This window comes from Salvelinus alpinus, chromosome 26 (genome assembly GCF_045679555.1).
Source record: "Salvelinus alpinus chromosome 26, SLU_Salpinus.1, whole genome shotgun sequence".
NCBI lineage: Eukaryota > Metazoa > Chordata > Actinopteri > Salmoniformes > Salmonidae > Salvelinus > Salvelinus alpinus.
In genome coordinates, this window is record NC_092111.1 from 4,802,705 (window position 1) to 4,817,291 (window position 14,587).

The 14,587-nt window shown below is 44.9% G+C and overlaps 1 protein-coding gene across 1 annotated transcript in view; it reads right to left on the bottom strand.

The window, feature by feature from the left end:
* Positions 1–11,967, bottom strand: part of LOC139554486 (nuclear factor of activated T-cells, cytoplasmic 1-like) — a 70,954-nt gene extending 58,987 nt beyond the window's left edge. The window contains exons 1-4 of the mRNA XM_071367301.1: positions 11,577–11,967; positions 6,603–7,644; positions 6,261–6,420; positions 610–812 (exon numbers count right to left, since the gene is read on the bottom strand). Coding sequence (XP_071223402.1) covers positions 610–812; positions 6,261–6,420; positions 6,603–7,644; positions 11,577–11,595 — 1,424 coding nt within the window. The 5' untranslated portion in view covers positions 11,596–11,967. The remainder of the gene's footprint in view (positions 1–609; positions 813–6,260; positions 6,421–6,602; positions 7,645–11,576) is intronic.
* Positions 11,968–14,587: the final 2,620 nt, after the last annotated feature.

Below are 14,587 nucleotides of genomic sequence, written 5' to 3' on the forward strand. Positions count from 1 at the left end.
GTGCTAGAGGCGTCACTACAGACCTGGTTCGATTCCAGGTTGTATCACAACTGGCGTGATTGGGAGTCCCATAGGGCGGCGCACAATTGGCCCAGCGTCGTCCGGGTTAGGGTTTGGCCGGGGTAGGCCGTCATTGTAAATAAGAATTTGTTCTTACCTGACTTGCCCAGTTAAATAAATCAAATAAAATCACTTTAAGGTGTGTTCTCCAGAAAGACTACTGAAACCAAACACTGAAGTGAAAATGGTTCTATACGTTTAAGTGTTACATCCATTAAAATGCAGTAGAACTGCTACTGCCTAGACAGACCCCAGTTAGCAGCATTGAGGTTCCCCCTGTAATATGAGCTCCAGGGATTATAATACCGTGTAATGGGAAACCCATCCATCTGTACAGAGGGGTGATCCAGTCCACACAAACCCACACACACACACAGACAGACACACTCAAGCTGGTGCTGATCAGCCGTCACGGACATAACTCTACAGATGTTCACTCATCATTTGAGTTGCTCGAGGAGGAGCACAGACGTCTGACTGACTGATAGGCACAACAAAAAAGACAGAGACAGAGGCGAATAAATACAAGCACACTCTCACACTACTCACATGGCGCGCATTTTGTTCTCGGGCAGCAGTGGAATCTCCAGCACCTTGGTGTTGGACTGCAGGACCTCGTGGCTGGGAGTGGAGACGGTCTTGCCGGTGATGCGGTGGACCTGGTAGAAGGCATGGGGCCGCAGGAGACGGTCGTCTGCCGTACCAATGAACAGCTGCAGGGTCAGTGGCTCACTCTCCATGTAGCCTTGGAGCTGGAGGGAGAAGACATAGAGATTCAATTCCATTCAATTGTATTAAATGAATCACTTATTGCCAATCAACAACGGTTAATAGGAATTTGTTTTACAATGTTAATAGATAAGAAACAACTTATGTCTGGTATCTAGCACCCCCCCACACACACACAACTCTTGACAACTTGTTAAAAAAACCCAGGGATACCTTTCAAACACATATCCAAGGCCAACAACCCATACACATATTTCCTCCATCAATGTCAGTCCGTGTCAGTACTGATAGGCTGCGACACAGCATGATATTACAGTAGCTCCGTCCCCAGCGTTCCGCTGGCTGCCCAAGAGCCAGTTACCCATCTGAGACAAACGTCCCTGCGATTTCACAGGGTCGTTTACCCTGCTGACAGAACTAAGCCCGGGTTACAGTGAACTAAAGGTTAGGCTTGTCTCCCAAATGGCATCCTATTCCCTATTTAGTGCACTTCTTTTGACCAGTCTCCCAAATGGCATCCTATTCCCTATTTAGTGCACTTCTTTTGACCAGTCTCCCAAATGGCATCTTATTCCCTATTTAGTGAACTTCTTTTGACCAGTCTCCCAAATGGCATCCTATTCCCTATTTAGTGCACTTCTTTTGACTAGTCAAAAGTAGTGCAGTGGGCCCTGGTCAAAAATAGTGCACTATAGAGGGAATAGGGTGCCATTTGGGACGAAACACATGTCACTTACACATGCTCTCATTGACCAAGGTCAGGGATAGATTTTTGTAGCGGTGGACGGAGTTAACTTTTTTTATCAGCGAGACAATCACATCATGATTTAATTGGACAGGATTCGGAACGGCTGCGGTACAAAACGGTTCTTAAAGAATCCCAGACCTCCAGAGGTGTTGCTTGACAGCCACCCAGAAAGCCGAGCAAAGGCACGGAGCCTAAATACCCACTCTGAAACCTGATAATAGAGACTACAACCGACACAGAGTGTGGAGCTATGCATGTTATCTGTACGCTATGACAGTGGAGGCATTAGCAGAGAAAACTTAGCATGGGGGGGGTCAGACTGACGTAGTAAAAAAAGAAAAGAAGCAAAGGCAGCAAAGCCATTGAGTTACGATAGTCTACTTTATGCATTAACTTAAAAAGGAGTTGCCATACCATTTTTGACATTTTATTTACATTTATTTAAACAGGGAATCCTATTGAGGTCAATTCGTCTTTTTCAAGGGCGCTCTGCACACAATCATACAACGCAATAAAAGCATACACTATTTACAAGCAATTTAAGAGGGGTAGGCCAATCTAAATTTTAAAAAACCAAAACGACTAATTCAGATGACATAACACGTTTAAAACACTCAGAAATAGGACCAACAACGCTCCGCTAGTGCAGGGGGGGGGGTAAATTCCCACAACAGATTAATGTGTATTTTGGCTTATGGCCACATCTATAACCAAAAGCTCAATTGTTGGGGGGATAGTGATATTTAGAGTGCATGATGCCACAAGAGTTGATTGCAAGCAAAAAAGGCTTGCAAGCCAAAGAACACCATCCTAACCGGGAAGCACGGGGGTGGCAGCATCATGTTGTGGGGGTGCTTTGCTGCAGGCTGGACTGGTGCACTTCACAAAATAGATGGCGTCATGAGGATGGAAAATTATGTGGATAAATTGAAGCAACATCTCAAGACATCAGTCAGGAAGTTAAAGCTTGGTCGCAAGTGGGTCTTCCAAATGGACAATGACCCCAAGCATACTTACAAAGTTGTGGCAAAATGGCTTAAGGACAACAAAGTCAATGTATTGGAATGGCCATCACAAAGCCCAGACCTCAATCCTATAGAAAATTTGTGGGCAGAACTGAAAAAGCGTGTGCAAGCAAGGAGGCCTACAAACCTGACTCAGTTACACCAGCTCTGTCAGGAGGAATGGGCCAAAAATTCACCCAACTTATTGTGGGAAGCTTGTGGAAGGCTACCCAAAATGTTTGACCCAAGTTAAACAATTTAAAGGCAATGCTACCAAATACTAATTGAGTGTATGTAAACTTCTGACCCACTGGGAACATGATGAAAGAAATAAAAGCTGAAATAAATCATTCTCTCTACTATTATTCTGACATTTCACATTCTTAAAATAAAGTGGTGATCCTAACTGACCTAAGACAGGGAATTTTTACTAGGATTAAATGTCAGGAACTGTGAAAAACGGAGTTAAATGTATTTGGCTAAGGTGTATGTAAACTTCCGACTTCAACTGTATATAGTCACCCCTCCCCCTTTTTTTCAGTCTGTCACACCTGAAGATGTTGTAATCAGCAATGTCAATGTTCGATTTTCGGATCGAGTCAATTATCCAAGTCTCTGTCAGAACCACAATATCTGGGCTCGTGTTCACGCACCAAGAAATATCAAGAAGGTCCATCTTTGACATCAAACTTGATATGTAACAGCCCAAGCCCTCTTCGTGATTTGAAAAACATATTTATGGTATTTGAAGTATTAGCACTGGATGAGCTTACCACAGTGGGCTTCCCATTGGGCGAACAGTAACAGAGCTAACACAAGATTATTACTGACAATACCCCTGGGAATATGGTAGCAGTACGATGACAACGCTGTGAAATAGTGGGGAATAGAAAGAATTACCTGAGCAGGGGTTGCGCTGTCATTAACTCAATGTTTTATAAGAGCCTCCTCGATGTTGGACAAGATAACTTTCCCCCAGTTCCTATTTGGATGCTAGACATCCCTCTTGTTAAACTGTAGCCTCTCCCAAAAGTAGTCAAAATTGTCAATGTACTCCAAATCCATTGGTAACTGTAGAATGTAAGCCAGTACCGTAGCCAGAGGAGACGACTAAAGTCTTCCATTCCGTGACCTATTGTTGGTAGAGGCCCGGGAAAGAAAAAACACTTCTCTGTCTCCTTTAGCCTATCTGTAAGCCCTATAAAGTCATCTTTGAATTGCTTTGTGAAGATTGATGTTGTTTGTACCAACATGAATGACTACTGTGTAAGCATTTGGGTGCTTTTCCATCACAGCGGGGACCTGGGGATGTCTGTCACGAGCACGGGCTCCAGGGAAGCAGTGGTCCCTTGCTTCCCGCGACTACCACATCCCTAACTATGGAGCTCCCTGTAACAATCACCACTGGAGGACGCTTGTTTTCGGCACAGGCAGTGCCGCCCTACTCCCCTCCCTAGATCGTATTATCATATACTAGAGGAATGTCAAGACTGGCCGCTCATGGCACCAGAAAGAGATTAAAAAGGGAGAGAGGGAATAGGGCAACAGGGGCACCCTCTCTCTCTCTTTCTCTCCACCCCTCCAGCTGACTTCACAGTCCTATCGTGCTTTTGAAAATATGGTTCACATGACCTCAAATTTCGTTTTCTTGAACACATAAAAAAAGCATTATCATTTAAAATAACATGGTTACATGACGTTCATAGTTAAGATTAAGAAAATCAACACTTAGCTAATGAGAAATGAATCTATCAGTGGTTTACAGTATTATCTCTGGCCAGTTTTAGATATTTTCACTCACTTTATTTGACATCACTTAATGATGTTTGCCATTAAAAGACCCCACAGACTTGAGTATGGGGTATTCCCTCGGACCCAGCTATGAAAGCTAAGCCTAAAACCTAGAACATGCAGTCCTTTAGGAGAGCATAACTCAGTCTGCCATCTGTATAATGGCGCGTGTGGTCTGCAGCGGCAGCAGCTGTGGCATTAGAAAAGAACAGAAAACACCAGGCTTAGCTGTGCTCGACATGGAGGGAACCAGAGTGACTTCGAGAACAAACTCTGTACAGTTTGGGCAAGGTTTGACTCAGAGGAAGAGCAAGAGAGAAGGGCCAGTCAGCCAGTGTCCACAGCTCCACAGCCCACAGTGTACCATGTAATCAGGAAGCTAGGGAGAGATTGAGTGGTCTTAGGCTCCCTCTAACATCTCTCTCAGGCTGCCAGAAACGTGTGTGGTTTGAGCCCGGCCTGGACGCCTCCACAGGACGCCACTGTTGATGATGTCAGCATTACAGACGGGAACTTTCCTAAACAAAGGGAAGCCTGTGTGTTTGGTCGGAAGCTGGTGGAGGGAGGGAAGGAAGAGAAGGGGAGGGAGGTGGAGGTTTTGAAAGAGCACACTATTTCATGATGAGAGTAACCCAGAGCCCATGTCATTAAATCATTAGCACCTAATCACAGAGAAAAACATGCTACCCAGTACGGATGTGAATTGTGACGTTTAGACACACAGGACCATACAACACGCTTAGCTAGCTACGTTCTCAGGTTCCCATTCAGCCCCACTGTAGCCTTCCTGGTTAGAATCCCAGGTTGGTCGCAAACTTTGTGGTGTTACCACACGAGGATATGTGAGAAGTTCAACCGTCCAGGTACTATTCAACACATGTAAACGTTGCCTGTTGAAACCTTGGAGGGCTCACTTTCTCTTCTCGGCGTAGACACTGTGGTTTATTCAGAGGTTGAAGTCAAATCAGTGATGTGGTACAATGATTGGGAAGACCGGCCTTGTAGTCCAAGAATTACAATTACTCAATACTTCTTCTGAGTTGACCACCAGAGTTGACCACTGTGGTTTAAGCTCATGACTAAGCTTTTACTGGCCACACTACGTCGCTTTGCGACTGTCTGTCTGCACTTCAGACGTAATGGAAAAGTTTGAGTCACCCTCGTCTGGACAGGAACTGACTGAGCGGACTGGTCTATCTAATAGCATACCTATGGCATTTCATTCAGAACTATTACGTCTTTCAAATAACATCACAGACGTGTAATGATAAAACACATAACCACTAATCTATTTAAGCGCTGGTGATATAAATAGATTGGAAAGAAAGTGATCGGAGAAATACAGTGAGCTCCAAAAGTATTGGGACAGTGACAATTTAAGTTGGCTCTGTACTCCAGCACTTTGGATTTTAAAGTTACAAACGCACAAATATCACCCCCCCCCCAAAAAAATGCTAACCCCTGTTATTGTAATGGTGAGAGGTTAGAATGTCTTGGGGGTATGATATAAAATGCTAACCCCTGTTATTGTAATGGTGAGAGGTTAGCATGTCTTGGGGGTATGATATTTGTGCTTCTGTAACTTTCTCACTCATCATTATTCACGATTCATTCAGGATTATCCCTAATTATCCCATCCACATTAATGTAGAAGTGTTTAGACACATATTCTATTCTTATTTACAATAAAAGTGACTCCAAAAGGACACAATACATTATTTACCATTCATTTCTATTGGGCACAAAATCATCTGAAACACAACCAAAACAAACAGCAAATGCACAAAAACGTATGTACTTTCCCAATACTTTTGGAGCTCACTCAGGTCGGAGAAAGTGTTAAGCCGAGAAGTGATGGGGCTAATAGTATTACATCCAGACAAGTCTATATTAGAGTACGGTATGTTAGTATAAGGAGGATAGCAGACCTGCACCACAGGGTGTCCTCCTGCCAGAGCCTTGACTGCCCCTCTGCTCCCTTCGGTCTCATAGTGGGCACGGTGGTGAGATTTGGGCTGCACCTCGATCTGCAGGCTGTACGGCCCCGAGCTGGATGGCAGCTGCCAGTCAAGGGCTGGTAGAGATGGGCTAAGGTGGAGAGAGTATATGTCAAGTTTGCAGTGTAACAAGACACAACTGCAGATTGTCAATGCTTTGCTTGTATATTTCGGAGTTGACCTTACTTTGACCTCAAAAACTTTCCGTTGTCAGGAGCTGTCAACCTTATAAGGAATATTCTTTCAGTCAGTCAAAGTCTTGCTTCAGCTTACCTGACATATTGCTTTGGCTTAGACCATGAGTATGGGTGCTGTGGCACATCCAGGAATCCCCCACAGTAGTTCTCCTTCTTAAAGGGCAGGCGGGAGAAGGGGTACTCATCCTGACAGAGCTCCCCAGCGCTGAGCTCCTCTCCTCCAGGCTCTACCTTCAGGCAGACTGCCCCAGGCTCCAGGCTGGTCTTCCGGGCCTTCAGAGGGATGCCCTCCCCCAGGTCTGCCACACCGTCTGTGGTCAGAGCGTTGATGGCTGCAACTATGGCTGAGTTGGTGTACTGGTTGGTGTTGTTAGGCATCCAGGACTCACCTGTGACGCTGAGGCGTGGGGAGGTGTGAGGGGACGGCCCGGGGGAGTGGTTAGGGGAGTAGGGGTACTTGGAGGTTGTGGTTCCGTTGAAGCTGTATTTCCTCTTTCCACCACAAGGGGAGTTGGGCCTGGAGCCCTGCTGGCCCATCCAGCTGTCGTCCGTGACACTGGTGCCGGGGGAGGTGGAGGGGGAGTGCCGGGGGGAGCCCGCATTGGCGCAAGCATCACCCGGAAGGGCGAGAGAGGAGGAGCCCCTGGGCGAGACGCAGGGCGATTGCCAGGGCGAGTTCTGGGGTGAGTTTTCGTAGTTGTAGGAGAAGCCCGACTCGTAGGACGAGGCCTCGGAGTGACAGCTGCGTGACGACACACTGCTGGCCGGGCTGAGGCAGCTGGGGTCACGGTAGCCATCTGCATTGGGCAACGTCAGGGTCACGATGGAGTTGACCCGTTTAGCCACAGTAAGGTTGTTGCTCTCTTCAACCTTGTCCTCAGGAAACTGCCCGTAGGCTGTGATCTCAATGCGAGGGCTCTCGAGGGCTGGCGCCCCATTTGGACGGATGCCAGGGGAGGAGTAGTAACCCACTGTCCTCATGTTGTTGTGGGCGCCGTAGCTGGGAGGCTGGCTGATGGACACTGAGATGGTGGGGCCAGACTGGAGACTGTGGTATTGGGAAGGCATGCAGGGGTTGCCCTGGGAGAGACTGACATTGGGGGTGTGGCTGTATGCATCTGAAAAGCAAATACATGGAATGAGTCAGAATTATGGTCCATACACACTCTCATTGGCTCACACACTGAAACACATACTGTAGTCGCCAGTTAATTACAAAGAAAGCTGCTGCGATGGTGTTGCTCATGATGGAGTGTAAACTGCATCGACACGCTGACGCAGAAAGTAAACAAATCAAATCAAATCAAATCAAATTGTATTAGTCACATACACATGGTTAGCAGATGTTAATGCGAGTGTAGCGAAATGCTTGTGCTTCTAGTTCCGACAATGCAGTAATAACCAACAAGTAATCTAACCTAACAATTCCACAACTACTACCTTATACACACACAAGTGTAAAGGGATAAAGAATATGTACATAAAGATATATGAATGAGTGGTGGTACAGAACGGCATAGGCAAGATGCAGTAGATGGTATAGAGTACGGTATATACATATGAGATGAGTACTGTAGGGTATGTAAACATAAAGTGGCATAGTTTAAAGTGGCTAGTGGTACATGTATTACATAAAGATGGCAAGATGCAGTAGATGATATAGAGTACAGTATATACATATGAGATGGGTAATGTAGGGTATGTAAACATTATATTAAGTGGCATTGTTTAAAGTGGCTAGTGGTACATTTTTACATAATTTCCATCAATTCCCATTTTTAAAGTGGCTGGAGTTGAGTCAGTATGTTGGCAGCGGCCGCTAAATGTTAGTGGTGGCTGTTTAACAGTCTGATGGCCTTGAGATAGAAGCTGTTTTTCAGTCTCTCGGTCCCTGCTTTGATGCACCTGTACTGACCTCGCCTTCTGGATGATAGCGGGGTGAACAGGCAGTGGCTTGGGTGGTTGTTGTCCTTGATGATCTTTATGGCCTTCCTGTGACATCGGGTGGTGTAGGTGTCCTGGAGGGCAGGTAGTTTGCCCCCGGTGATGCGTTCTGCAGACCTCACTACCCTCTGGAGAGCCTTACGGTTGTGGGCGGAGCAGTTGCCGTACCAGGCGGTGATACAGCCCGACAGGATGCTCTCGATTGTGCATCTGTAGAAGTTTGTGAGTGCTTTTGGTGACAAGCCGAATTTCTTCAGCCTCCTGAGGTTGAAGAGGCGCTGCTGCGCCTTCTTCACGACGCTGTCTGTGTGGGTGGACCAATTCAGTTTGTCCGTGATGTGTACACCGAGGAACTTAAAACTTTCCACCTTCTCCACTACTGACCCGTCGATGTGGATAGGGGGGTGCTCCCTCTGCTGTTTCCTGAAGTCCACAATCATCTCCTTTGTTTTGTTGACGTTGAGTGTGAGGTTATTTTCCTGACACCACACTCCGAGGGCCCTCACCTCCTCCCTGTAGGCCGTCTCGTCGTTGTTGGTAATCAAGCCTACCACTGTAGTGTCATCCGCAAACTTGATGATTGAGTTGGAGGCGTGCATGGCCACGCAGTCGTGGGTGAACAGGGAGTACAGGAGAGGGCTCAGAACGCACCCTTGTGGGGCCCCAGTGTTGAGGATCAGCGGGGTGGAGATGTTGTTACCTACCCTCACCACCTGGGGGCGGCCCGTCAGGAAGTCCAGGACCCAGTTGCACAGGGCGGGGTCGAGACCCAGGGTCTCGAGCTTGATGACGAGTTTGGAGGGTACTATGGTGTTAAATGCTGAGCTGTAATCGATGAACAGCATTCTCACATGGGTATTCCTCTTGTCCAGATGGGTTAGGGCAGTGTGCAGTGTGGTTGCGATTGCGTCGTCTGTGGACCTATTGGGTCGGTAAGCAAATTGGAGTGGGTCTAGGGTGTCCGGTAGGGTGGAGGTGATATGGTCCTTGACTAGTCTCTCAAAGCACTTCATGATGACGGAAGTGAGTGCTACGGGGCGGTAGTCGTTTAGCTCAGTTACCTTAGCTTTCTTGGGAACAGGAACAATGGTGGCCCTCTTGAAGCATGTGGGAACAGCAGACTGGGATAAGGATTGATTGAATATGTCCGTAAACACACCAGCCAGCTGGTCTGCGCATGCTCTGAGGACGCGGCTGGGAATGCCGTCTGGGCCTGCAGCCTTGCGAGGGTTAACACGTTTAAATGTTTTACTCACCTCGGCTGCAGTGAAGGAGAGCCCGCAGGTTTTGGTAGGGGGCCGTGTCAGTGGCACTGTATTGTCCTCAAAGCGGGCAAAAAAGTTGTTTAGCCTGTCTGGGAGCAAGACATCCTGGTCCGCGACGGGGCTGGTTTTCTTTTTGTAATCCGTGATTGACTGTAGACCCTGCCACATACCTCTTGTGTCTGAGCTGTTGAATTGCGACTCGATTTTGTCTCTGTACTGGGACTTAGCCTGTTTGATTGCCTTGCGGAGAGAATAGCTACACTGTTTGTATTCGGTCATGCTTCCGGTCACCTTGCCCTGGTTAAAAGCACAACATGTTCCTGTATCCAAATAAGAGCAAGACCAGAGAACTCAAAACTAAATGGGTTTCCCCCAACCACAGAAATAAAACTACCACCAACACACCATCCCTGAAAGACACAACCTTCACAAAATAACTAAGGTGACAAGTATACAAGTAAGTGGCAAAAATATTTACACAAAAAATAACCAAAGCTGTAATTTATTTATTTAACCCTTATTTTATTAGGTAAGTTGACTGAGAACGCATTGTCATTTACAGCAGTGACCTGGGGAATAGTTACAGGTGAGAAGAGGGGGGATGAATAAGCCAATAGGAAAGCAGATGTAGACTAGATCTTTTTTCCAATTTCACATTGCCTCTGGTTTTATATACCACAGCAATCTAAACATTGAACCAAATACTATACTTTTTGCTGGCTAGTTTATTTTCAAAAGCAACAGGAAAATGTATCACCTGTGTGTACCACATGGCTAATTTGTTTGCATGACTAAAGGTGCAAGCTCAACCCAACAGGGGAGCCTCATGATGCCAGCCAAGATGCCAGCTCCCCCACTAGGTATGAGGGCATAAGAGACAGACTGACTACCCATGTGGCACAGACAGTAGAGAATAGGGGAAGTGGTGGTTAAGGGTACAGGGACCTGAGTAATCTTACTACAGTCAGCTCTTAAGACTAGTCCAGTCTCAGGCAGTACGCAGTCGCCAGAGCTCCTGTTAAGAAACATAATCACCACCATAAAGACATGACATCCCTGCACCACCGTATACGACTCCCACCACATAATCACAATGTAACAGCCTTGACATCACAGTGGTGTCACAGCATTGCTATGTCTCTATGCAACTTCTCCATGGATTGCAGAAGATGCCACTTTACCGATGAGAACCACTGGTAGTTCTGTGTATGTTCTCTGATTCAAGTGTAGTAAATCTAGACGTGCACACTGAAACACTGCACAGTTGGTGCAAAGGTATCTTCAAATGGGGTCTGTTTACTCATGCAAGAAGAGGCATTGAGGCATGGATTACCAATTTGAGTAAACCCTCCTGAATGTGAGTTTTGGTGCCACCACTGCCACTCCCTACTCACAGGAGAGGCACCTCATAATGTCATGTAGACGTCATAATGATGTGTTTCAGGTTCATCGTTCCTTATGGCGATCTCAACATATTTCTTATTTCAACACATACAATGTTAGTAGGTACTTTAAATAAACCTTTTGGTGAAACCAAATATTTCTTTCAAAATGTAAGTAGCTACCATGAATAAGATAACAATGACGTAGCCTATCCTAGAATCATCTCATTATTCAGTACGCTGCATTACATTGTCATACCTGTGTAATAGTAGGCTATCTAAACAGAGAATAAACCCATTGACTGACACCTGAGGAGAAAGTGCGCCACTAGACAAGACAGGCAGCTATCCAATATGCAGAAGCATCTGTTCAAATGTCGATTGAATGACCGTTTACGAATGCTATATTACTCTTACACACAGTCTGACATTCAGACGTAACAGTAACAGCCTACTCACCCTCTTCAGCAGATTTCATTTTTTCTTTCAGACAAGGTAACGGAATGTCTGAAATCGAACTTTTGTCTGCGTAATCCAATATCCATAAAACGGCGCTTTACCCCTCCAATGATGATGGCGATGCTCGCTCGCTATATTCTAACAAACCTCGAAACTATAGAAAATGTCCTTAATGAAATATAATAAATACATGTAGATTAATTAAAAAGTGACTCGAAGAAAAATACAAATCGTATCTGCAGAGTGAAAAACTTTTGGATACAATTGAATAGCGCAAAGAAATCAAAACGCTGAGTCGGAAATTCAGTTTATGATTGAAAGTTAAAATTATTTTAGTGCCTGATTTGAAATATCGGACTTGATTTTGTGAAAAGGAATCCTAGCTGGTATTGGTCTGTGTGAAGCACTGCTTCGTTGCAAAGAGCTCCTCAGCACTTATAAACCTGGGGATCACCTCCGGCGGGAGCGCACCGCCCCTCGAACAGTGACGCATCTCCACGTCTGACCAACCAACAGACGCGTTGAATTGAGATTCTCCCCACTCTCTGGGGTTTCCAGCTGCTTTCAGACGTGGTTGACTAGTTGGGCTGGCAGTGTACAGTTGCAGTTCAGAGAGAGATGCAGGCTAGTGGAAAATGTTATGCAATATTTAGATGTAAAGATAATGAGAATATCAGATAATGGATATGCCATTGTCCAGTCCCACAGCTGCATCAGCTTTAAAAATCTTGTTGACATTAATCTATTCTCTAATATATGAATAAGCAGTTGCAGGAAACACATCTACATCAAATAAATGGACCCTGTCCTTTCCATATACTTGATTTTGTGTCCATGAGAATATCATATACCTATTTACAAGCTTGTCTCTTGGGAGTGCTCTAAAAACAGTGGGCAGGACCAACATTAAACTTTAATATGGCGATACCCTTGTTAACTAATATTTTCAATGCTTGTATTATTTTCACTCCCCCAGATACCTGGGTCACTCGAAACCCTCCCTGCTCCTAGTCATAATTCATCCAGCATCGTTCCATCTCTTCCTTCTGGCATCATACACAATGTCTGAGCAGTCATTCATGCCTCATGGTATGATGGAGTGTGACATTCTACAGAAGGAATGTTCTTAATCAAGATTTACAAGCAGCTTAATCTTGGTGAATGTTTTACATTAAACCACTGCCATGTTCACCCTGATACAGACATTCATCACATGGCAGCAGGCAGATGCTCGTCTGTTCAGTTAAAGAGCTGCATTAAAGAGCCCGGTCTGCTTACCTCCTCCAGAGGAAGGAATACAGCGCAGTGTGAGGACCAGCTGAACCAAACATGCATGAGCTTGGCTTGGCTCTGATCTGAAGCTAGATAAATATGGCTGCTGCTGTATCTTCAAACATCATACAGGAGATGACTTCCTTCTGATCTTCTTATGGATGTTGCTGAACTTGCAAGACCAAATCATCACTTTCCCACTTCCTTTGACTGAACAACTAAGTGCATATCTGCTGGGCAAGAAACCCATAATTATCTGTAGTTACAAACAGTATAAGGGATGTATAAAGTTAGTGCCATACCCAGTAATTTGGCATTTGGAATCTTCAACCTTTTTTCTTATTTCCATAGAGAACTATCTATGGTGGTGTACTGTACACTTATCCAACCTCATAATGCAACTTCATAATGCAGTCAGCTATCGTTGGCAGGTCTGGACATCTCAGGGCTTTGGGAACTGCTTCTGTGACAACACACAACATTAGTCACATGTCTATCACATGGTGACTCTCAAAGAGTCTGCCCATCTCTGTCAGTGGGAATCTCTGCAAAACAGTGGAATGTAATCAGCTGCTGCGTACAATGTGTAGGCCTTCGTGATGCAGAGGTGCCATGCAGTAATCACCTTCAATGGACACTATGTGGGTGTCTTTCAGAACACAGCACAGCTTGCCAACACTGCTTGCCTCATTCAGATGTTGAAGTTGCACTTTTCAGAGTAGGTAATGATAGTGGTACTTCACTCAAATGATTTCTCTACACAACAATGCGCTGTGAATGCGAAATGTAAAAAAAAAAATGTTGGGTCAATTATGACCAAATTTGGGTCCTTTCTGTGACCCAGCACCGCATTATTTTAACCCAGCACTGTTGGGTTATGTGAATGTTGGGTCACTTGATTTTCCCAAAAATGTTATTTTTTTCCCACCTTTCTATTACAGAATCTGTTAATTTTCTAAAGAAACAAATAATTCTAACAATCAATGTTAAGATGTTACTACACAGTCGACAAAATTCTTCAAATGACATATGGCCAATCATGACAAATTGTAGATAAAGTACCATTTTTTTTTTCTTCAGATATTCATTTCAGTTACAAAATCAAGTCATGCGAAAGATAACAAATTAGGAACACACAAATAAACAAAAACCTTAGAAGCACAGTCCATCATTTGAAAATCCCAGCAGCCCTACTGGGGAACGGGGCTGAAGACAAGTAAACCCTTTACCCTCTACTCCCCCAACCCCTACCAGGTATTCATTGTCAATAGGAAATTATGTTTAAAAAAAAAAAAAATGCTGAAACAATGTCTTCTGCTCCAGAGCCTGACGGTGAATGCCAGGGATTAGAGGCGATTGTCCCCAAGAGTCAGAACGAAGGGTTTGGGTCTCTTGTTCTTTTGGTCGCCTGGCAGAGATATTCAGCCATATTGGTTCCAACCTGAGGATTAGAGAATGACTCAAATGTTGAACAATAATCAAGACACTCATCACACTCGTGCACACACACAAATTGAAGCATTTCCTATTGCTCAGAACATGTTATACTCCTATACAGTCTATTGCTGTGTGCAGGATGTTGATATGCATTGAGTTGAGTCCAGCCACTTTGTGTGTAGTTTACAGCAGGGGTGGGAAGAGTAATGAAATATCCTACTCAAGTAGAAGTACTGTTACTTCAATGAAAATGTACTCTATTAGAAGTTTTTTTTAAATTAAAATAAAAACATTGACCTTGA